At 54.9% G+C, this 24,720-nt stretch overlaps 1 protein-coding gene, 1 long non-coding RNA gene and 1 other non-coding gene across 4 annotated transcripts in view; all 3 read right to left on the reverse strand.

Annotated features, from left to right (window-relative positions):
• Positions 1–18,649, reverse strand: part of Fbxo31 (F-box protein 31) — a 31,288-nt gene extending 12,639 nt beyond the window's left edge. Inside the window, exons 1-3 of one of the 2 annotated variants that reach the window (XM_027933007.3) lie at positions 18,238–18,649; positions 5,058–5,129; positions 2,643–2,729 (exon numbers count right to left, since the gene is read on the reverse strand). In XM_027933007.3, coding sequence (XP_027788808.3) covers positions 2,643–2,729; positions 5,058–5,129; positions 18,238–18,589 — 511 coding nt within the window. In that variant the 5' untranslated portion in view covers positions 18,590–18,649. The remainder of the gene's footprint in view (positions 1–2,642; positions 2,730–5,057; positions 5,130–18,237) is intronic. The other variant, XM_027933006.3, reaches the window with a different exon arrangement.
• A 328-nt stretch (positions 18,650–18,977) lies between these two features.
• Trnam-cau (transfer RNA methionine (anticodon CAU)) lies at positions 18,978–19,050 on the reverse strand. Its single transcript has one exon. It is a non-coding gene; the product is annotated as a tRNA-Met (tRNA).
• A 1,991-nt stretch (positions 19,051–21,041) lies between these two features.
• Positions 21,042–24,677, reverse strand: LOC139702787 (uncharacterized). The gene is made up of 2 exons (XR_011705366.1): positions 24,312–24,677; positions 21,042–23,690 (listed from the first exon to the last, which is right to left on the reverse strand). It is a non-coding gene; the product is annotated as an uncharacterized lncRNA (long non-coding RNA).
• Positions 24,678–24,720: the final 43 nt, after the last annotated feature.

Below are 24,720 nucleotides of genomic sequence, written 5' to 3' on the forward strand. Positions count from 1 at the left end.
GGACCCCCTAGAGTAGCCCACGCTCATGCACCTGAGGAACACACCAAGGGTTAACAGGACGGGGCGCCAAGCTTAGGAAAGAGTCACACACTGCACTGCGTCACCTGGGGTCAAAAGCTGGAGGAGGTGAACTTCAGAAAAGGCTGCCCTCACACCACTCATGCTCACCACCCCCAGGGCCTCCAGGCCAGCTGGCTCCCTCCCATAGCTTAGGTGACAGCTCCTCCTGCAGACCCCAGGGCTGGCCTTCCCAGCAGCAGGCCACAGAGGTTCTGCAACAGCCTCTTCCACACAAAACCACCTCACCCCGGGCTCATGTCCCCGGGGCAGCCCTGAGGGGCTGTGTTCAGAACTCGTCCCCACCTCCACCTGGAGCAGCACTCTGAAAGGCCAAGGGACTCCCGGCCAAGAGCCAACAGGAAACCCCAGCACCCATGCTCTGGCCCTTCCCACGGCCCAACAGGAAGGGCTGACCAGCATGAAACCACATCTGGGCATGAGGGACAGAAGGATGGGCTGCTGGGAGAAGGTGCCCACAGCAGTCCCCAGCCGGGTGCAGCAGGAGACCCGCAATTATGTCCTCGGGTCTGTTTGCAGACTTGAGGTGCCTGGGATGGATGCCTAGAGCTTCTCTCCCGTCCCAAAGGAAAGCACAAACACACCCGATGGGGTCTCCCACCCACTGCTTCTGCTCTAACCAGGACAAAGGTGGGAGGAAAATCCCAACAGCCAAGGGGCGCACCCTGTCCCCAGCACCCTTCCCCCTGAGAAGTATGTCCCTCCTTCCTTGCTCACCCCCCAGCCAGTGCTGGGGGTCCACGTGGTGGGCCAGAGCTCTGCAAGGGCCTCCCACCAGATACCACTGGAAAGTGCCTCAGGGTCTGGAGTGTCCCTCCAGCTCCTTCCCACATGGTCGCAGTGCTAAGCCCCCATTCCTGTGTCTGCATACTGCCACTGAGACCCTGCAGTCAAAAACACTTTGCTGAAACCAGACAAAGTGGCCCAGGCTTATGATCCCAGGGAGGCTGGGGCAGGAGGATCACAAGTTCAAAGCCAACCTCTGCAACTCAGCAAGACCCTATCTCAAAAAATAAAAAGGACTGGGGATGTGGCTCAGTGGTTCGGAACCCCTGGGTTCAATCTCTGATGATAACCAAAAACAAAAGCCTGCATCGACAGGCGGTGCAAGGGGGTTCCGGGACTGCGGCTGCCTGTGTCTCTGTCAGCCCAGGAACCCAATGGAGTGCTAGGAGGCCACTTGCTATTTAAATATGTCCAGAGAAATGCAACCAGTGCTCACAACAAGGGATTCCCCTTGCTTTTTTCTGGATTTCCAAGTTCCTACAATGTGGTTCTACAACCACACTCGAAGCTCAGGGGCACGGTGGTTCTCCAATCCCACCAGCCAGTGGTCAAGCTCCCAGCTACAGGCAGCACAGGTGCCCGGAGTGACCTCCCAGAAGCAGGGGTCTGCACTCAAGCTCTTCTTAATCCCCGGTGGAAGGCTTCGGAACACCGGCTGAAGGACAAGAGCCCAGCCCAGACACGTCAGGTAACTCCTGAGTCCTGGCTGCCCAGGCTCCCCAGGGGTGGGCTGGAGCTCCACTCGAGCACCACTTGGGCTCCAGACAGACTCCTGTCCCAGAGAGCCAAACAGAGGGGAGCAGAGGACTCCTGGTGCCCGTCCTCTACAGCTCAACACTCACACCAGGCCGGCTGCCAGCAGCAGGGGACCTCTGCTCCCCAGGGCTGGAAGGAACCTGCAGCATGCAGCTGGGCAGAGCGCTGCTCAGTCTCTGACCGCCTCCCACAGGTGAGGGGAGGTCAGCATCCGCACACTGCCTGCTGCTCCTCACACACACGTCTCCCACGTCCCCAGGTCCCCCTGTGCCGTCTGTCGCACCAGGGCCTGGAGGCAGGCTGGGCCCTTGGACCGTCCCAGGGATCCTGGCCATGCACTGCAGGCCTGTCCAGAGCTCGAGGGGGTGTTCAGAACAACTCTTTAGACACACTATTCCTTCTGCTCCCAGTAGGTGTTGTCAGCCATGTCTACTCCAGACAGCCAAAGCTGAGACCGGACCCTCCAACAGCTCAAGTACCTCTGAGCGCTTCTAGAAACTTTCAAATGGCTTTTAGTGCAAGTGATATTTTTAATCTCTTTCTTGATGACTGAAATTCACTCTCCACCTCCACTCAACCACTCTGAGCTAATAAAAAGCGAAAGGGGCACAAATTTTCTGTAACTACATCTTAGAAACATTTCCAGAGCTCTGCAGGAGAGCTTTGCCCTGTGTTTGTCTAGTAAAAGTGCACCCTTTTTTTAAAAATCCACATTTGCTATTCAAACATACTGAATGATAAAGTTTAGAAGTCAACTCACACTTCATTTTAGAAGGGAAAAGTGTTAAGGCTTTTACACTACCCTCTGGTCTGCCTCTGTGTGAACTTTTGCAGTAGCTTCATCAATAAAGGACAGGCACTAAAACGTGCATCTCCAGAGTGTCCTAATTGATAATGCCCCAAACCCCACCCTGGGCGCTGGGCGGCCAGCTCACTAGGGTCTGCTCTGTCAGGCTGCGAGCTGGAGGACCTCCATGCAGCTGCGCTCTCCCTGCAAAGCCAAGCCAGCAGGAGGTACGTACGGCAGGTGTACACGTCTCTGTATCCCATGTGCTCGTAATCGGGGAGGATTCTCATGAAGCGTCCCGACTTCACCCGAGGGTTTATACCTGAACAGACACGGCAGGGAAGGGCTCAGCATGGTCTCGCTTCTCCCTCTTCCTCACCACAGTGACCCTCGTGGACACTCAGCCACCCAGCAGGCCACATAGCACTAGCTGGAGAGGACATCCATTGATGTCCCTTTTCACGGGAGCAGGAGACCTCACCGGGATGCTCACTGCCCCCCGGCCAGAAGTGCATGAAGGGTCCCAGGCCACAGCTCAGTGGGGCCCTGAGTTGGGAGAGGCTATCTAGGATCCTTATATACCCAGCTAAGGTATCTGCCCAGGGCAGGTCTGGCGTCCCTTTGTCCCTGTGGTGTGTGTGTCTCTTGACTGAGGACACTTCCCAGCCCCCAGACTCAGATCTGGCATAGCGAGTCAAGGCTGCCAACTCACTACCTGTTCAGGAACTAAGCCTGATTTTCCTTCAATCCTCTGCTCCCAGAGCCTAACAGTTATCTCCCAGATAAAGCTTCCAAGGAAAATTTGCAAAACACATTTCCTGCATAGGAATATGAAAACCAAAATTTGCTTTGGCCATTGCAGCACAGACACCTTGGTGTACTAAACAACAGGCAGGAAGAACTATTCTCTGCATTTGGCAAACATCTTCAAGAAGCCTGTTGCCCCAACAGCTCGGAATCAGGCAGGAGGATCAAGTTCAAGACCAGCCTCAGCAGCTTAGTGAGACCCTGTCTTAAAACTCTTAAAAAAAAGGTAGAGTGGTGGTCCTGGGGGTACAGCTCAGTGGTAGAGGACTCCTGGATTCAATTCCCAGCTCAAAAAAAAAAAAAAAACTCAGCAAGAAAAAGAAATTCCACGTCCTCACTGGACCCACCCAGTCACGCCACTCCCAGCGACCTCTCTCGTGTGCCCTCCCTGAGTGCAACAGGACACCTAACGCCTGGACAGGGGCCAACACCTGTGTCCCTGCTGGGATGTGGCTGCTGGAACTTATTGTTCTTCAAGAGAAACCTAATGGCCTAGCAGACCTGCAGAGGAGTCGGAAGGTGGAAGGCTGTCCTGTGAGACACTGGGGCCAGCCGCCCGACCACAGTAAGAAGGGGACACGCTGGCACCATCAGGGAGGCCGTGGGGGAGGTAGTGGGCAAGGGCACTGAGCACTCAGCCAGTGCCGCAGTGACCCTGGAAGGCAGAGGACCAGAGCAGAACAGTGGGGTCTGGGGCTCACCTGTCTGGGCACCTGTGGAAGGTGACATGTTCACCCCCCACGGGGCAGCAGGCCCTGAACCTTGGGGAACAGCTCGGGAAGCACCAGAATTGCTTCCTGTGCGGCCCACACTGCTCAGACCTCAGGGTTCTCAAAAATGGGCACAGTGTGACAGGACAGGAGGAGTAGCTTCTACTGTCCTGCAGTACAGCAGGGCTAACTGGCAGGCGACAATTCCAGAAGAGGACTTAAGTATTAGCCTCACAGGGTGCCAGACATGCCAGTTGTCCTGATCTGATCCACGCATATCACATACATGCATTGAAATGTCACACTGTATCCGATACATACACACAATTATGTGTCCGTTAAAATCTACACGACGTATGGGTGGTCACCATGGTGCACACGTGGAATCCCAGAGACAGAGGCTGAGACAGGAGGAGGGCCAGGTCTGAGCCAGCCTCAGCAACTTAGCGAGGCCCTGCCTCAAAATAAAAATTAAAAAGGGCTGGAGCTGTGGCTCAACTGTAGCTCACTTGCCTGGCATGTGTGAGGCACTGGGTTCAATTCTCAGCACCACAAATAAATAAATAAATAAAATAAAAGGTCTATCAACAACTAAAAGAAATACCAAATAAAAAAAATTCTTTTTAAAAGGCTGGCGATGTGGCTCCATGGTAGAGTACCGCCGGGTTCCCCAGTACTGCAAAAATCAAAACATTACAAAATACACATACACACATGAGCAAAGGTGCAGCTCTGTGGTAAAGAGCTTGCCCAGCACGCAGGTGCCCTGGATCCCCAGCAACACTAGATCAATAAGCACAAAAACTGTTATAGAAATAAAAACACAGGTTCTTGAAGACTTCAGCCAGCAAACTAAAAGTGAGGCTCATGGCACACTCAAAACGGGGGACCCAGCACCTTGAGCTCAGCAGCGCCAGGCCACCAATGCTGTATCTGAGGACATGGGGCTACAGGTTGGTTCCTGTCCACACGCATGAGGCCTGGGTTCCAACCCAGCATCACCAACAAAAAGCGCAACATCCAGTGTGACTGAGAGTGGCACCCGAGAAAATGGAAACAGGCCCAAGCTGTCCCCTCCTCCCTTTAGAGCTTACTGCTTCTCAGTTAGGAGGTGACAACAAAGATCGACTCACGTTTTGCATAGACGTCTCGACAAGACACGCCTGTAATCTCCAGCTTCCGCAAGTTTTCACAAACACCATATTCTGCAACAAGAAATGTTAGCCGAAGTTTAAAATCAGGAAATCACAAAGCAACAGAGACAGCTGCGGGGCAGCGAAGGGAGCAGGGGGGGGGCGCCTGCGAGCCTCGGCCTGTGGGGTGGTGCTGCACGCTGAGCCACTGCCTGGTCCCCAGGGAGCCATTCTCATCTTAGCATCACCCCAACAGACGACGACATGCAGCGTCCGTGACAGCGCAGCCAGTAGCCGGGCTCAAACACTCAGGCTCTGTGAATGCACTGGAAGAAATGGTGCCTTGTTCCCATGGAAATGAGGCCACCTCTGGTTAGGGCTCGAGCCAGCGCCAGGGGCCAACATAACCCCACCGTGGCTTGCATGTCATGCCACAAACTGTTTAATGCAGCCATGAGGCTGTCCTCAACTCTGATGAGACGCTGCAAAGGGGCATTGACGCCCTCCTTCCCTTTGCACCAGGCTGTCCAGGTCCCTGGTCAGTGAAGGGGCCCCTGACACCTTCTGCCCTCCCCCATCCTCACACCCTGACCCTGCTGGCAGCACTGCCTTCCGCCCTCCAGCCCTACCACCCAGGGCGTCCCAACCAAAATCCAGGCCTCTGGCTCAGCAAGGCTCAAGAGCATGGTGCCCTGAGTGCATCCACGCCCACAGAGAGCCGCCTGCAGCCACTGCCACTTCCTGTGTGGGTACCGTGCCATGCACTACAGGCATCAGGAACTTAATCCTGCCTGCAGGCCCAGAGTGATGCGCCGTCACCTCCATCTTAGTCTTAACCCTGAGAACAGGTGCAGAGAGGGGTTGTAACTTCCACAAAGGTCACGAGGCCTTCCTCCTGTGAGCTCCTGGCACAGGAAAGGGCCAGGAAAGTCCATGGGCTTCACATTGGCCACAGCTCACGCTTGGGATCATAGGTGTACAGTGTCAAGCCAATGTCCCACAGTACAACCTCTCCAATCCTGACAATGACCTCCAAAGGCAGGACTCTGCCCCCCAGGCAGAAGGGGAAGCTGGTAACTCAGAATGTGGGCATGACGCAGTCCGGGAGCACCCACTGCTGCCCCTCGCCATGTCACTTCTGCCCGTCCTTCCCAGAGGACTGGCCTTTTCTTCTCAGTGGAACAGATGTTATCAGCCCAACACTAGGGCACCAGGTGAACCCTGAGGCTGGCCCAAGTAAAGCCCCAGGCACAGACAGGGCAAGCGGCTCTTTGGATACAGGGGTTATAAAGCTCTCTTTACATACACATATTTTTTTCTGAAGTTATACATGAACATAATACCTTTATTTATTTTATGTGGTGCTGAGGATGGAACCTAGTGCCTCACACGTGCTAGGCAAGTGCTCTACCACTGAGCCACAGCCCAACCCGCTGGCAAAGCTCTTTGGCAGGGTCCTCAGGCCTCCTGCTTCCCATAGCATGTCCCTGCCTGCACACTAGACCCCAGGCCCAAGAGCCGGCAGCTCCATGTGGTCCCTTTGGGGGGAAACCCAGGCAAGGCACACCCTTGATCCAGGTTGCTGAGGTACGGTGGCAACCTCCCTCCCAGAGAGGCCACTCACCACCACACCCAGCAAAATGCCACAGCTGTCCTTTGGAGAAAGAGACTAGGACCGAGAGAATGCTACTGAAAACTCCCAGGCAGGTCAAGCAACTCCCAACTCCAGTCTAGACCCTACCCCCCACGCAGAAATAAAGTGCAAGCCACAGAGGCAACTTCATCTTCAGTACATTTTACAAATTAAAAGCAAGCAGGTTGGGTGGGGGGCGTGCAGCTCAGTGGCAGAGTACTCACCCAGCACATGCAAGGCCCTGGTTCTGCCCCCAGCACCACAAAACAGAACAACAGTAAAACTGTGTTCATGACACTTTTTATTTAACAAAACAGCTCTATCACTTCAACATGCAGTGGGTGCCGAGCACCTTTCTTCTTAATCCCAAGCCTGGGAAGCTGGGGTGTGGAAGCACAGCACGCTGGGACCAGCCACGTCACTCAAGTGCGGAGAGTCGCGCGGGGCTATGCTGTGTCCCAGGCAGCACAGAGCTCAACAATCACGCCCGAGGCGGCGTTTCCCATGGCTGCCGAGCTCAGGCCCATTTGCGTTTCCCTTAGAGCACTAAGAACTCCTAGTGGTACCCCTTCACCTTCTACAACGCAGGCGGGGGACGTGGCTCAGTGGCAGGGTGCTTGTCAAGCATACACCAGCCCTGGTGCAACCCCAGCAGTACCAAAAACCACCTCTACTCGTTCTCTGCACTTCTGCAAGGAACTGAGGCAAAGCAAGCAGTTCCCTAGGAGCCTGCTCCAGGGTATGAGAACAGTTCACACGTGTGTCCTCCCTGCAGCTGCTAGTTTTCCTTACCAGGGTCCAGGGCTCTTGAGAAAACATTTTCAAGTTTAGACATGAAACTTTCATCAATGAAACCTGAACAGGACTCCAGGCAGGGAGGCTGCTCCAGATGAGGCTGAGGTAAGGTGGCAACCTCCCTCCCAGGAGCCACGGTGCTGGGCTCCCCCACAGCCCCCAGAAGTCTTACAGCCAGGCTGCGGGAGCTGGTCCAGAAGTACCCTGACACTGTGAGGCTCCAACCACCAGCAGGAACATGACTTGAACTCAGACACTTCCAAACAAGGAAGAACTGTCCTTTTAAATAAGAACTAGCATTCAGATTTCAGCTTTACTGAATACAGGGAGGGAAGAACAGTATCTCCTGGTAGGCTGGTCTACTAACCACAAAGGAGACCTAAATTTTAAAACCGTGCACTCTATGTTTATGTGGAAGGCTGCAAATAGAATCCACTCATAAACTTTAGCAATGACTTCACCATTACCACAGGGACGAAGTCCAGGGCCTCCTCCGACAGCTGGCCACCAACTACTGAATGCTTTACAGGGATAGCTAAAGACAGCACTGTCAGCTGCAGCCTGCTTTGCCGTCTGTGGCCTCCTGGGGATGAGGCACCTGACACATGCCCACTGCCCAGGATCAAGGACCTGGAAGGCTCTCCTCAATGCTGGAACAGTAATGAAATTTCCTATAGAGAAGAGTCTGTTTCGGGGCGCTCTCAGCTGCCAAGGCCCCTCCGAGTGGAGCAGGGACCAGGTTCAAGGGAGTGGGATTCTGCACTCTAGTGCTGCAGAAGGGAGAGAATGGCCAGAGAGACGGCGGGAGGGACAGTCCCTGGCTGCAGGAGCTGCAGAGGGCAGGCAATCCTGCCAAAATGTGGGGCTGCACCCCAGGTACAGGGAGAGACAGTGGGTCTCACCTTCCATCTGCAAGGGGATCAGCTTGGGGCCTCTGTAAGCCCCTGCAACCCTACATCTGGCAATCCTAACTGGGCACCAGGAACACTCACCCACAAATCCTCACGGGAGGAGGAGGGGCAGCCAGCAGGCCTGGGGCCACCGACTCTGACTCCGAGCCCTACTGGAATCATGTTTCAGAGATGCTGATGCAACACAAGGACACAATCTGTTCTTTCAATTGATCACTGGAGTCAAGATGTTCCCGTAAAGTCAGCCAAGGAAGGACAGAGGCAGCAATGTGACAGGACCCGGCTCCCGGGACCCGGCCTCCACTGGCATCTCCAAGGGGACCTTCCTCTAGTGCGCAGGTGACTTGCCCCAAGGGATCAGAGAGCACCACCCAGGTCTGAGAAAGCCCCTGAAAATACAGCTGTGTCATGCGCATGGTCAGGGAGGCACAGGAGGCCTGGACAGGTCGGGCTGACTCCACGTAGGTCCAGGGGTCCTGGAGGATCTGTCAGTGAGACTGCCCTGGACATCTGGAACTCACCAATGCCCAGAGCCCAAGGCCACCACGATGAAGGGTGCCCCAGCAGCTGGGAACATCGAAATGTCTGCCTGCTGGACCAAGGGACAGCTACGCAAGGCAGCAGCCCTTTACCCAGAGCTGACAACCAGACATGACACATGAACCACAGCCAGCCTCTGAGAGACCTGACCACTGGCATGGTCCAGTTAGCTCTGTGAACCAAAGAGAACTTTCTCACCACAGGATGGGGTGCGGCTCGGCAGCAGGGTGCTCCCAGCACAGCAGCCACCCCTCCCACCAGCAGATTACCCAATGATCACACCACTGCAATGCCACTTCAGGCCAGACTGACCACATCTAGAATGGTGACAGCCACGGCCCCAATGTCCACCACATCCCATGAAGGCACTAACGGACCTCACACAGTGGCAGGGCCATCATCAGCTGCCTCATGACCTTTCCACGCAATGCAAAGATCCTCATGGCACTTACACCACCGCCTGCTCTGGCCCTAAGACCAACGTCTGGAGGCGTCGCGCTGGAGCCTGGGACACCCGGGCCAGAGCTCTGGTTGACTAAGTCACCTTCATTGCTCTCAGAGACCAGGTAGCCAGTGAGAGTTGACCTGAGTAAAAGTACTCACTCCTTTCCCCCCATCCCCCAACCCTAGGAAAACTCTAAGGAAAGAGAGAACCAGCTGCCTGAGAGGTGCCATTCAAACGGGGCAGCAGGTAGCCAAAGCAAAGAGGCAGGTGGGGCGACCGGGGCAGCCAAGCCCGGGTCAGTTCCGAGTGTGGAGCAGAGAGGAGCCACAGAAGGTTCTTGAGCAAGACAACAACCTGCTCCAGGAACTGCACGGACACAACTTCCCAGACCAACGCCCACTGCTTAAAGCAAGCCCCTCTAACACCACACACAGTCCCAAACCGAGAGTCAGGAAACCACTCCATACACTAGTACCCAGCAACTCCCAATGCCCACCTGGGACGTGACATGGGGCAGAGAGGGTCACAAGCTTGTGTCTAGTGTGCAAATGTCTGGGTGCCTGCATGAGAACCTTCCTGCCTAAAGGACAGCCCCCCAGGCGTGGCGGGCGCCCACCAGACAGCTGAATCAGAGTCTGCACTGTAACAGGACGCACACGACAGGCAGAGGGGCTCTGCCCGGGCAGCACTGGCACACACAGGAGGCTTGGACGGGAGGCTCACACCACCGACCTCTGCTTCCACTGCCCCCCACAGCGCCCTGCTGCAGCAATGAGTCTCCTAACAACTTCTGAAGTCGTGAGCAAAGTCCATTTCTTCCCCGTGGTCAAGTGTGCTAAAACTACCAGGGTAAAGCCGGGGGTCCAGGCTGAGATGGCCACAGGCAGCCCTTCCACACCCGTGAGCAACGCTGGGGAACACAGGACGCATGGGCAGGCAGCCCCTCCTGTCCACTGCAGAGCATCTGGTGGTCCTGGCTCCCTGGGGTCTTCCTCCCAGTGCCCGCCTCTGGTCCAGCCATGGGAAGGTCCTGCAGAGCACCCAAGCAGCCCTCTAGGCACAGCCGCAGTCAGAGACACGAGGCACAGGAGTCAGAGGTCGTCACCCCAGAGGAGCCCAGGGGACAAGACTGCCATCACCAAGGTCCCAGGTGGGCCCTGGCCCAGAAAGGACATGAGGGTCACTGTGGTTGAATCCAGCTTGTCCTCTGACGTCGTGTTGAAGTGCGACCCCAATAAGGGTGTGTGGAGCGGGTCAGTCTGCTCCCGATGACTGGTTTCCTCAGGCGGGTCCACCAGCAAAGCCAGGTGGCACCCTGTGCACCTCAGAGGACCCCTGCCAGACGTGGCCCACGCATGGCTCTGGACCAGCACATGACCTGGAACCAACAGACCCACTCTGTGCTCTTCTGTCACCAGCAGAAGACAGGCCAGGGCAAAGTGAGGACAAGGACAGCTGGACAAGCCTGGGACTAAGTCCATGAAGAAGGTCCACACAGGCTGCGATTCAAACACTCGCAGCCTGGGCCCCAGAGGCCCGGGGCCGCCGCATACGGAGACCTCTGCCCCGCTTTGTAGTTTTTCTCCCACTCTCTGAAAAAATATAATTTAGGGGGCGGAAGCTAAAGACTAAAAGCAAGACTCCTCCCTCTACAACACCCCAAGCAGGGAGGGCAGCGAGGAGGGCCTGGCTTGGCCGAGCGGGAGGTCTGGGCAGCCAGGGAGGCGCCCGAGCACCGCAGAGCAGGTGGGCACTGGCCTCACTGGCTCCGGCCCCACGTGAAGAGGGACCCTGAGGACAGCAGGGGAAGTCCCTCTGCTCCCCTGACTGGAACCAGGAGCCAGCAAACAGGTCCTCATCCGTGGATGTCACCCTGGAGAGGGAGCTCGGAGGCACTGCGAGCAGACAGGTGACAGCCACCTCTGCAGAGAGAGGGGACACACTCTGAGACAGAGGGCTGCTCTCTGGGGACCTCCAGAACACCTGAGTGGAGGACCTAAAAAGCCGAGAACCAACCCTGCATGAGGAGATGCGGCCGGAGGCACAGACGGTACACCAAGGGGAGCCCAGAGGGGACAGTCTCCCCAGGCCAGCGAGGCAGGGGCTGATGAGGGTGCAAAGCCCCAGCACCAACGGGGGTCCTCTGTGGCTACACCAGCACCAAGGGTGGGGAGCTTAGGGGAGGGACCACGGCAAGTGCCCCAACAGGAGCCTGTGCCCTGAAAGGCCCAGGCACTGTCCACCCGGGGTGGGAGGCAGCACCTGGGGGCACGGGCTGCAGGGGGAGGCAGCCTCCCACAGCATGCGCACAGGGGAGGGCAGAGCCCAGCACAGGCGCCGCCCACCAGAAGACACCCCATTCGGCATGCCCAGGGGTGGACACTGCCTGGCTGACGGGCAGCCTGCAGCTCAGGGGTCCTGCTCTCTCCCTCTCACCCCTGCAGTGTGTGCCAGAGCTGCAGACTGATCTCAGTGCCATGGGTTAGAAAGCAGGGCCCAGCCGATGCCATGGCCCACGCCCATATCCCAGCCACTAGGGAGGATCACAAGCTTGAGGTCCTAAGCCACTCAGAGGTCGTTTCAAAATAAAAATCAGAGAGGGCTGGGAATGTAGCACAGTGGTACAGTACTTGCCTAACATGCACAAGACCATGAGTTTGATCCCCAGCACTGAGGGAAAAAATTATAGTCCATCCAGAAATCTTCCAAAAATCTACTTTGAAGGTGGGTGTGGGGGGGCATGCCTATAATCCCAGTGGCTGAGGAGGCTGAGACAGGAGGATCCCGAGTTCAAAGCCAGCCAGATTCGGCAACTTAGCAAGGCCCTAAGCAATTTAGCAAGACCCTGTCTCTAAATATAATACAAAAAGGGCTGAGGATGTGGCTCAGTGGTTAAGCGCCCCTGAGTTCAATCCCCAGTTCCAAAAAAAAAAAAAAACACTCCTACAAAAGAGTGCCAAAGCCAGGGGCTGGGCTGGGCTGGGGCTCAGTGGTAGAGCACTTGCCTTGCGTATGTGGGGCACTGGATTCAATCCTCAGCACCACATAAATAAATAAAATAAAGGTTCTGTGTCCTACAATTAAAAAAAAGAATGCAAAAACCAAATCCTAAGAGGCCCCCTATGTCCCCATCACACGCCCGGAACGCGTGGACGCGAGCAAGAACGCTGAAGCTGCCTCAGTGCACAAGGCACCTGGCCTCACAACCCAGTCCCCACAAAGGGGTCCTTCCCTGGGTGGGAGGAAGCTCCTCCAGGGGAGCAGACCCCTCCTGCGCTACAGGAGCCACTGGCAGAGGAGGAGCCCTCGGCGGAGGCCTTGTGAGCCCAAAGACACCCCTCCCTCCTGAACCTGGGAAGCCCTCTGCCAGCTGCCACGCCCCGACTCTGGAACCATCTCACCTGCACTGTTCTCCAGTTTGGAGACTGGCTGAATTCCCGGCTCCCCCTCCTCCATCACTGGGGGCCAGCATCCATCAGTGGAGGCTGACTCACAAGCCCAACCCAAGCAGCCTCTAAAATGGGAGGAAGGTCAGGACAGACATGGGTCTGGAGAGGACACTTGCGCTTCTCCATGGCCCCATGATGCCCTTTCCAGCCAGAAAGACACCCAGCCCTCAGATGCATTACGTAACCCCCTTCCCAACAGCATGAGCAGGAGGAACAGCTGTGCCCAGGCCTTGGCCAGCTGGTCCACTTACATGAAGGAAGGAACAACCTCCACTTAAGGCCTGCCAGGCAGGTACTTTCTAACTGGTGGTGGGAATGGAACCTGGGGCCTCCCAAGGTAGGAGGCGCTTGACCACGGACACACTCCCAGCTCTGATCTCTTGATTCTGAGACAGCACCTTGATGGGTTGCCCAGGCTGGCCTTGAACTCGGATTCCACCAGCTTTGGCCTCGCCAGCCACTAGGACAGTTCACTTTCTTCATTTTTTTTTTTTATTTTTAGTACCAGGAACTTAACTCAGGATGCTTAATCAATAAGCCACATCCCCAACCCTTTTTGTTTTATTTTGAGTTGCTCAGGGGCTCATTAAGTTGCTGAGACTAGCCTTGAACTTTGCATCCTCCTGCATCAGCCTCCTGAATTGCTGGGGTTACAGGTGTACACCACCCACCTGGGATAGTTCACCTTCTTAAAGTTAAAAATAAAATAAAAACAGTGAGTCTTACGAAGCTTCCCCTCAGCAGCAGCACTCCCTTTGCCCTCCCTCTCTGCCACGTGAAGGGTGCCATTTCTCAGCAAAGCCTCACACAAGAGTCAACTGGTGCCAGCTAGAACGGCCCTCCTTCTAAGCAGCAGTGTTCGGGAAAAGGGTCACTGGAGTCCTAGGACCCTCCTGTCCCCCAGGACGTGGGCTGGCCTGGCCTTTCTCTGTTGTGTCCTGGGTAGCTGTTGCACAGCTGATGACCCTTCTGCCAGAACCTTGGCTCAACAAGTAACCACTCAACAGAACCATAGGGTCCCTGCACCTGGTTCCAAGACCTCCTCCTGGGATGAGCCTCCAATATCAATCAGCCATGGGTAACAAGCCCTGCTCCTCACAATTCACATCAGCCAATCACAAAGAACCAAAACAGCATTTTCTTCCGCCTGCAAAACAAAATTGAGTATTGAGTTTTTGTTTTGTTTCTGGTTCTGAGGACTGAATATAGGGGTGCTCTACCCCTGAGCTACATTCCACCCCCAACTTTTTTTTTTTTTGCATCAGGGTCTTGTTTTGCTGAGTTGCCCAGGCTGGCCTCAACTTGGAATCCTCTTCCCTCAGCCTCTGCAGTCACTGGGCTCCAGGTATGTACCCCTGTGCCTGACGAAGTATTGGTTTTCCAATTTCCATTTCTGCAAAAAGATCACGATATTAGAAGAAAAGACTATTTCTCACTGTGATAAAATTGACCAGCTTCAGAGCTAACGGCAACATTCTACACACAGCATTCCAGGTGGCATGGAGAGGTTACCATCTGGGAAGAAACAGGCGAGTTATACACTGGGCCTGACACAGCAGGCACGAAGCTGAGAGGAAACCCTCGGGTGCACCCTCTGAGTGGAGTTCAGTGTAGAGGGGGAAATGAATGTGGGGGTGTTTCCTCTTTTTAAAATCTTTTGCAGTTCTTTCAATATTGTGAAGTAGAGAGGGCCTGAATTTTCAAAACTCACTAGCCTTGGGCAGACTTCATAAATATCTCCTAACTGTCAAAATTAGCTCCTTTTAAAATTCCCAGCCAAAGGGTGAAGTATCAGCTACAAAGGGCCTGGTCGGGGCGAGGTCAGAGCACACACAGCTGGCCTCCGCCCTGGGCTCCCGGACAAACACCCACTTATTTATGGCGCTCTGCACACAGCACAGGAGGACCAGCCAAATGAGTGACGCATCAAAAAACTGTTTACAGTCAGGTGCGCGCTCATGCCTGCGATCCCAAGGAGGGAGGCTGAGGCAGGAGGATTGCAGGTTCCAGGCCAGGTGGAGCTGCTTAGTGAGACCCTGTATCAGAATTTTTAAAAAAGAGGGCTGGGGATGTGGCTTAGTTGTAAAAAGCCTCTGGGTTCAATTCCCAGTACAAGAAAAAAAAAAAACTGTTTACACCCTGAACACAGGGCTGGGCTTGGTTCCTTCCACAGGGAGCAGTCCCTACTTGCTCTGTGCTGGCCCCAGCACCAGGATAGACCTGACTTAACGGCAGGACTCTCACCTGTGCAGAGAAAGACCGCCCCCCACCAGTTGTCCAGACACCAATTTTAGCCTGAGTCACTTCACCTGCTAACATATGGGGGCCAGCAAGGTCAAGGTCCTATGGAAACAACCCATTTCCTATCACTTATGGGACACTGGGGAGTCTGAACTTCTCCATGAATGATAACTATCACAAGTAACTATTTCTTCTTAAGTACCTAGTGTATTCCCCAGCCCCAATCATCCTATCCTTTTAGAAAAAGCTCTTAAATGTGTCTTGTACACACCTGAAAGTCAATCATGGCCCCCAACCCTCAGAAGCCATGAAACCCAGGCCACTTCCCACTCCCAGGAAAACACACAAATCAGTCTCACTCATTCTCAGGAGAATAAAAAGGGAAAGGACCCCTACATTCTGTCAGGACACTGGGCTGGGACAAGCCTGGCCATCTGCCCTAGGACTGGGACAAGCCCTGCTGTCCACCTAACTGGCCTCAGTGCACCTACCACCACCAAATGTCCAGTCCAGGAGAGATAAAGTCTTGGGACTCAGACCAGGCCTGTCGCATACACAATTCCTGTGCACATTTACACACAACTGGCCTGTCTCAGAGAGACACACACAATACCAGGTGGGACTGCCAGCCAGCCAGTTTCTGACCTCGTGGGATGGAAATGAGCTGCCAAAACAATAGCACGGAACTCTGAAGATTCGGCTGTCCACTACACTCTCAATCATAAGGTGCAAATCATATACAAAATTTAGAATCTATAAGTTTTGTTTACAGTTTGAAATTTTGCAGGCTGGGGATGTGGCTCAGTGGTAGTGCTTGCCTGGAAATGGGTTCAATCCCCAGCACCACAAAAAAAAAAGGAAGTCAAAGTTTGAAATTTTGCAAAAGTCATTACAAATGAAGGTAAAAAACGAATGTCTACAAACAACTACAGAAATATTTTGCAAATTATTAAACCTATCCAAATTACCTGAATAAAACCTTTAAGTCAATTTTTTAAAAAAGAAAAAAGACTGGTGTGGCCAATTGTGTGTAAATGTGTGCAGGAAGGTACTTGGGCTGAGGCAGGAGGATACCAAGTTCCAGGCCAGCCTCAGCAACTTAGCCAGACTCCAGAAAAATATATTCCAAGGGAATTAGTTCCTCATTTAATCCAGTATCTGTTTTTTGTTTGTTTGTTTGTTTGTTTGTTTTTAATGGTACTAGGGACTGAATCCAGGGCTTTACCACTGAGCTACATCCCCAGCCCTTTTGGATGCAGGGTCTCATTAAGTTGTTCGGGCTGGACTTGAACCTGCATCCTTCCTGCCTTAGCCTCCCGAGCTGCTGGGATTACAGGTAAGTGCCAATACACCCAGCTTGTTTTTCTTTTCTTTTTTTAATTTCTAAAAATGAATCTTCTAGTGTTATCATCTTCTAGTGTTATCATCTTCTAGTGTCACCTGAGTAAATGAGATGTTCTGTTGGCCTGAGCCTCTGGAGCCCCCAGAAAGCTGCCTGAGAGCCACCACAGTGGGAAGTGGAGTCCTGAACATAGGCCCTCAGCTTCCTCCTGCGACTTCATCAGAACCTTGCACATTTCCACTAACCATTCTAACAACCTGTCCTGGGCGGCAACTCGGTTATTCTGTGGCATGTCTCTGAATTTTCTGATTACACAAGGTAGGGCTCACCAGGAAAGGGAGAGTAAAACTTTCTTTGCCTCAACTTTATAATGCAGCAATAAACTGCACTTGCCCATAGCTGACAAAAAACTATTATTGAGAGCTGGGCTTGTGGCTCAGTGGCGGAGCACTTGCCTTGCACATATGAGGCCCTGGGTTTGATCCTCAGCACCACATAAAAATAAATAAGTAAAATAAAGGTATTGTGTCCATATACAACTAAAAAATGTTTAAAAAAACTATTATTGACAGTTCTTACAAATTTTCAGGGCAAAAACAAGCTAAGAGAAAAATAAAACAAGAAAAAGATACAGTAAAAATACAAGAAAAAGATACAATAAAGATGCATTGCTAGCAAACTGCTACCACTTAGGGATGAGGGTTTTGGGTGCTTCATCTTACTCAACTCTCAAGAAGATACTTCCCACCAAATACATCACTCAGACTTGGGAAGGTATAGCAACCTGTCCAGGACCTGGCAGCAGATAAATGGAGCCTGGCACAACCCAAGTTGGCTAACTCCAAACCCAGGGCCTTGGCCATTATGTTATACAACAAAGATAGAACAATCAGCCCACTGCCAGGAGGTTTTGGGAGAAGAGGCCTTCTCCTGCAGACCTGTGGTGCAAACTCAAATAGGTGGGTAAGGTAGCAAAGGTTTCATCAATGCTACCCAACGGTTACATTTTAGCAAATGCACTCCAAGAAGATAATCTCACAAGTTCTAAAATATACACATAAATCTCCCAAATTTCTATAAAATGCACAAAGCAATTGTCAAACCACAATTTAGGACAAGGAAAAAATGGAAAACTTCAAAGTGTGCCAGTTAGGATACAGCTTATAGCTATTATGAATGGAGTGGACACCACAGAGTCCTACTGCAAACTGCCTCTAAGTAAAATGTGCATGACATGACTACACCCATGTATGGAATGACAAGCTTTCCAAAATTTTAAGTCTTTAACAGTACAGGTCTCTGATGACGCTTCCTTTTGCTGTTCCGCAGCGTCTGGAAGTGGTTTGTTTTGTTTTGTTTTGAACAAAATATGAGAGGTGATTGCACATCAGATGTCTTTCAAGGTTGAAGTTCAGCGAGCCTTGAACTCTAGACTGTCACCTAAAGTAGCTGCTGCTCCCTGCCCTCACTCCTGCCCCCAGCACCCTGATAAAACGCACCCAACCAGCCTGAGGACAAGGTGGCGGCCTTACGCACACACTTGGCCAGTCACCAGCAAGAGCCCCAGATCTCGGGTGTCTCTGGCTCTGCGCCCTGGGGGGAACGGAGGCAGCCAAGCCCTCTGAACCTCCTGGGCCCTGCTGACAGGGACACCAGCCCCAGCTCTCACTGGCCACTGGGGCTCAGCGGCCTGGACCCACAGCCCTCCCTGAGCCCCCAGTGTGGGCAGCGCCACGGCCGCACCCCACCACACCTCGAATCTGCGACAGATCCCGCCCCGACCCTCCCGGCGCGGCCCCGGCCCCGGCCCCGCCCGGCGCTCACCCTCCCGGCAGCGCCGTCTCCAGATGGTGTCGGTGTGCAGGATGCGGCGGAACTTGGTGCAGACCTGGGCCAGGCTGGGCAGGTCGGTGCCGGGCAGCGAGGCGAAGATCTCCACCAGCAGCTCGGGCGGCAGCTCCAGCAGCGAGCAGCGCGGGGGCGAAGGCGAGGGGCCCGCGCACGGGCCGCCCCCCGTCCCGGACGGCGGCGCGGAGCCCGCCTCGATGCGCTCCTCCTCGGGGTCCGTGTCGGGTTCGCTGTCTGCTGCCGCCGTCTCCGCCGGGCCCCGACGCTGCTGGCGACGCCGGCATCCGCGCGCCGGGCCCACGCCGCAGAGCCGAGCGCACACCGCCATGCCCGCCCGCAGGACGGACGGCAGCACGCACGCTCAGCGCTCCGCGCACGCGCGGCCGGAGCCGCCGCACGCCGCACCCGGGCCTGGCCACGCCCCCCGCTGCTCACCGCGCCCCGGGCCTGGCCACGCCCTCGCCGCACGCCGCACCCGGGCCTGGCCACGCCCCCCGCTGCTCACCGCGCCCCGGGCCTGGCCACGCCCTCGCCGCACCCCACACCTCTTAGTGGCGCGGGCCCCGCCTGCGAGAAATCCCGCTGTGTGGGCGACCTGGACCCCCGCCAGCAAACTGGTACCTGAGACCCGGGAACGCAGGACCCCAGGACCCGGAGGCCTGCGGCCCCGAGGCTCGCGAAAAGAGTCACCGCTGTCGGAAACAAAAGGATGCGGTTGCCCCGTGTGAGGATCGAACTCACGGCCTTCAGATTATGAGACTGACGCGCTACCTACTGCGCTAACGAGGCTCCGTGGCGGCGGCCCCGCGCCGCAGACCTTGCAGCAGAGCAGGCCGACCGCGCGGCCTCCCGCCGCTGGCCAGGGCTCGGCCCCGCGGCGCTGGCGGCGCTGGCAGCTTGGGCGTTCGAATCTGCCCGACGCCGGACTGACCCAGCAGAGGCTCTGCCGCCGCTGTGCGGAGAGGGGCGGCGCGGCCCTGCGGCTGCGGGCGCACCTGCCCGGGGCTCGGCTCTGCACGGCGAGCGGAGCAGGCCGCTGCGCACCCGCCGTAGCAAAGGCGCCCGCCCGGCCGGGTCTGCAGTAGTCGTAGATGGACGGCGCGCCTTACTTTGCTTTTTTTTTTTTAATCCTGTGCTGAGGATCGAACCCAGCGCCTCACACGTGCCCTGCGAGCGCTCTGCCCTGAGCACAGCCCAGCCCGCTCGGTCGTGCGTGTGTGTGTGTGCCGTGGATTGGGCTCAGGGCACTCGGCCACTGAGCCACACCCCAGCCCAGTTTTGTATTTTATTTAGAGACAGAGTCTCACTGAGTTGCTTAGCGCCTCGCAGTTGCTGAGGCTGGCTTTGAACTTGCCATTCTCCTGTCTCAGCCTCCCAAGCTGCTGAGAATACCGGCGTGCGGCACCGCGCCCTGGTTGTTGTCTGTTTTTAATTTGATATCATTTTACCTGCTGCGTGGGCATCTGCAGTCCCAGCGTTTGGGAGTCCTGAGGCAGAAGAGCATTGCTCGAGCCCAGGAGTCTGGAGGCAGCCTGGGCAAAATAGCAAGACCCCCTCGCAAACATGTAATAATGATTTTAAAATTTAAAAAAAATTAAATTAGTAAAACTTAAAACGTGAGTATAGCTGCATGGATTGTCACCCCCTCTGGGGTGTAGGAGCAGCCTGGCGGTCAGATCACAAACAGTAAGGCAGGTTTCCCGGCTAAAAGCCGCGTACAGGTCCAGTCCAACCTGCCATCTCAGCCCACATGACTGAAAACAGTATCTAAAGTGCTTCCTGCACACTGTTGACTAGATGTTTTTCCTTCACAGAATAAGTTAAAGCAAGGGGCTGGGGTTGTGGCTCAGCACCACATAAATATAAAATACAGATATTGTGTCCACTTATAACTAAAAAAATATTAAAAGCAAAAGCATCATGTTGCTCACTTACTGAAAATCATATGATGGTCCCACGGACAGAACCCAGCCCCAGTTCCAGGTCAGGCCTCTTTCGTGGCCCCACACACACCCCTGAGCATTTCCCTAGGTTTCCCCTCCACTGCAGAGCCCCCAGTGGTCTGGTTGGAAACATTGGCTTTCTTTTCGGCAGCCTCAGTGGACATACCCGTCACCGATGCCCACTCTTAGTGAGTGTTCACTGACTCAAATGTTGTTTAAATGGAAAAAAAAAAAAAAAGGAGCAACCTGGCTAAAAAGCTGGAATTGAGAAACATGAACCAAGTACGTGGAGCTCATCAGCCTTCTGACTGGTGGATCACCAAGCAGGAAGTCCCAGCTAAGGAGAGAGGGTAAGCAAACAAGCAAGACCCTGTCACAACTATTTACAGAGGCCTGGCCATCTGTGTGCTGTGTCCTGTGTGTCCCAGTGAATTCCAAAGTACAGGCGTGACCAGTGCTGTCAGTTCATCAAAACAATGTCAACATCCATCCACCTATGGCCTGCTCTAGGAGCTGGGTGTAAGAGGATTAATAAAACACACTTTTTCCCCTAGAGGACTTCAAGTTTCATAAAATGAAAAATAATTCAGTTATTTTCATCTTTAGAAGAATGGTCATACTCGTCTATATTTATAATTTGAGTTACATAACTTGGCACTTAAAAAGAGACATATACACACACATATATGTGTATTTCTGTAGATGTGTGTACTTCATCTGGATGATCAGAGAAAGGGTATTTCAGGATGTGACATTTCTAATTGTAGGAAGAAAGAGCCCAAGGCCCTGGGTTCAATCTCCAGCAAACACACACACACAAAAAAAAAAAAAAAAAAAAAAAAAAACACGTTTTTATTATTTTTTTCTCAATTAAAGGAAGAACTGAAGTTAACCAGAGGAATACTTGTTCTAGAAAGAAAGGGCAACTAGTTGTCCATGGCTAAGTGAGTATTCACAGCAAGACAAGAGAGTCTTCGAGGCAGTGGTCTGGACACAGCCAGGAAGGGACAGATAGGCCAGAGGTGAATGGGGGAGGTCTAGCCAGAGAGTGACCGGCCAGAAGGCATTCTCCTGGAACACCAGGCTGGCCACAATTCGGGGCACGCATGACACAGCGATGACAGGCGTCGGGGGAACCGGCAGGGTTGCCGGTGACGTGCGGGATGCAAACCTTCTGTTTAGGTTTGATATCTGCTACACAGAGGTGAAAATGCTAAGCAGCACGTCAAATTCATAACTCCACAACATTATTATGACTGCTTGTGGCAAAGTTAATACCGTAAAAAGTGGACTGTTTGAAAGGAAGGGTGTAAGTAGTAATAGTGCATAGGAAGTAGGCGTGAGGAACAGGCCGGGAGCACAGGGTTGGAGGGGGAAGACCGGCTGCAAGGACGGCAGCCGCAGCCTCCCCAGAGACGTGCCAGGAGCTGCCACTGGGAGGTCCCACTCGGAGGGTGCTGACCTCGCAGTGCAGGGTCCACTAGGAGGTCCCACTCGGAGGGTGACCGCGGCCGGCCTGGACCGCGCCGAGCTCTCTCCCCAGCCCCGAGGCACTGAGCGAGCCTGCGCCCCCTTGACAAGGAACCAGGCGGGTGCGTTCTTGGGAAAGGAGACGCAGGAGTCCTTTTGTCCCAACACCGTGACTCTGCAACAGGGAGGGAACTGGGTTCACGGGACGGAAAACGTCAGCAAAACAGCAGAATGTGGGCGGGGCTCATCCTTCAGTTGCCTGGAAAGTCGCCGAAAGTAGCACTTCTTCCACCGAAGCGTTGCCCCGGGCCCGCCCGGTTCCGGACGCCGCAGCACAAACGACCTGGCAGGCAGAGCTCGCCGAGGCCGCCGGCGCCGGGCCGAGAGGCTTGTTTGTTTACTTGTTCCGAGGAGCGGGGGTGGTGCCGTGACTGATCGGACGGCTGGCCAATAGCCGCGCAGACAACAAAGCCGGTGGGCCGTGTCCTCCAATCAGAGACAGGCGGGGCGGGAGGAGGCGGCGGGCCAGCCCTGAGCGCCTGGGAGCCGCGCGCTCCATCTTGAGTGTGGCGGGCCGCGCAGCGCACCTGCCGCTGGCTGCTGGTGCCGGGCCAGCCTGGGTCGCGTCTCCGCCAAGTGCCCCAGCTTCGCAGGCAGTTTGCGTTACGTGGTTCCGCCCACGGTATGGCCGTTTCGTGGTATGAAAAAAAGAAACCGGGTGCGGATTAATGAAAGCTTCCTCTGCCTGGCTTTCTAGAATGTGCTATGGACAGTATTAAAGCACCACGAAATTCCTAGAGAAAGCACTGGATGAAGTAAAAGAAAGACGTGTTCTACTTTATGGGGACTCTCTCAGGGGGCAGTATTACTTAGATATGAGTCACTCAGTGCGCATGCTAGGAATATACAACTCATAACGTTGCCATTCCAAATAGTTCTCACCTAATTAACCTTGGATTGAACCTCGGTCTTCGGAGTCACGTGGAATGTGTCACCCTGCTCAAGTGCACTTCTGTTTGGAATTTTACATGATACTGTCTCTTTGTACGTGAATAAAAAACCATCATAGGTGTGACCTCTATACTGTTGACAAAAGTGTGCTATTTTTACTAAGTGTGCTGCTGGCTATTCCAGGGCCTCACACCTGCTTGGCAAGCACTCTGGCCAAGGTGCCCAGGCCGGCCCGGATCACCATCCTCTTGCCTCAGTGCTGCCCCAGCATCAGTCACCTTCGTGCTCCTGACCACTTTGGGTCGTCTTGAGAACTGTGGAGACGTTGGTTTTATATCAGGGTTGGATAACAGGTTGGGGTAGAACAAAGCAGCTTTGCCAACGTGAACTTGGAGTTTCAAGAACAGAAAGAGTAGCCCTCACCTACCACCACCCGGAGCTCTGGCAATGAACCTGAGGCCCGAGGCCTGAGGGAAGAGAGAAAATCCCTGCTTCCCTCCCCCACCTCCATCCGCCAGATATCGACGTTTTTTTCTCTTGCATTTGGAACAGTTGTCCAGCAAGAGAAAGGAAAAACCCATCTCTTGCAAAGTGGCAATTAAGCCAAGAAAGCACTTACCAGTCCATAGTTGCTCACCAGTCAATCATAAGAGTCCAGAAAAAAAATCAGCCAGCAGTCAGTGCCTCACCCCACGGCCTCTGGGCACCGGGGACGGAACCCTGGAGCACGCTGCCTGAGCTTCACCCGGCCGCACTTCTTGTTGTTTTGACAGGGTCTTGCTAAACCGCCCAGGCTGACCTGGAACCTTCAATCCTCCTGCTCCTGACTCAGCCTCCTGAGTAGCTGGGATCACAGGCATGCACCACCACACCTGGCAAGAAAAAAGATCTTAGTTTATTTAGATTGGTCATTTCAAATTTATTTGCCTTGTAGAGACAAAAACAACGGAAAAATGACTCCTTTGCTGGGTGTGGTGATGAGCACTTTAATTCCAGTGACACAGGAGGCTGAGGCAGGAGGATTCCAGGTTTGAGGCCAGCCTCAACAATTTAGCAGGATCCTGCCTGTAAATAAAGTAAAAAGGGTTAGAGATGTAGCTCAGTGATAGAGCACCGCAGGGTTCAGTCCCCAGTTCCAAAAGAACAAAACAAAAGCCATACACTCTTAAAAAAAAAAAAAAAAACAAAAAAACAGTATGGTGGCACGTGACCATAATCCAGGTACTCAGGACTCTGAGGCAGGAGGATCGCAGGTTGGGGGACAGCCTCGGCAATTTAGCAAGGCCCTAAGCAACCACTGAGACCCTGTCTCAAACAATGAAAAGGCTGGGGACGTGGCTCCCCGGTTGAGCGCCCCTGGTTCAATTCCTGGTAGCAGAGGAGAACAGGGGGTCGGGGTGTTGCTGGGCGGAGGAGCGCCTGCCTGGTAAGCGGGAGGCCTGGGTTCCTTCCCCAAAACCCGCCCCCGTCAACGGAGCAGGGGCTGCCGAGGCCAGGCCTCCTCGGGGCCGAGCGGAGGTCCGGGGAGCGCCCGCGTCCAGCTAAGGGCTGCCCTGGGAGGCCGCATCCTCCGCCGGCCCCGGGGCCGAGCCGCGGGCAGGTCTGCGCGGGAGCGCGCCCCCGGGTCCCGCCACGGCCCCGCCACGGGCCGGCTTCAGGGCGCGGCGCGGTTACTTTGTGACACACCCCGAAGGGGCTCGAGGAAGGCCGGGCACCGAGCCAGCGGCCTCGGAGCACCAGCGCGCGGCGGGGCGGGGCCGAGGCGCGGACCCCGGGTGACCCGAGGACCAGCCGGCCCGGACATCGGCCCGCGGAGGGCGCCGCGGGGCCTCAGGACGGAACTTGATGCGGGCGCCTGGACCGGCTGGGTTGGGCTCCGCCAGCGTGGGCCGGGGCGACTGGTGGAAGGGGGACACCGGCGCGCGGAGAAGGAGCCCGGAGGCGACCTCCGGCGGGACCTGCCCGGCGAAAGGACGCGCCCCACCTTCTGCCATGCGCACGCGCAGTCGACCCCGAGCCTGAGCTGCGCGCGGCCCGCGACTTCCGCCACGCCCGTCATGGCGGCCACAGGGGCCCGGCCCGGCCCCGCCCCCGA

The sequence above is a fragment of the Marmota flaviventris genome, chromosome 18, assembly GCF_047511675.1.
Source record: "Marmota flaviventris isolate mMarFla1 chromosome 18, mMarFla1.hap1, whole genome shotgun sequence".
NCBI classification, from domain to species: domain Eukaryota; kingdom Metazoa; phylum Chordata; class Mammalia; order Rodentia; family Sciuridae; genus Marmota; species Marmota flaviventris.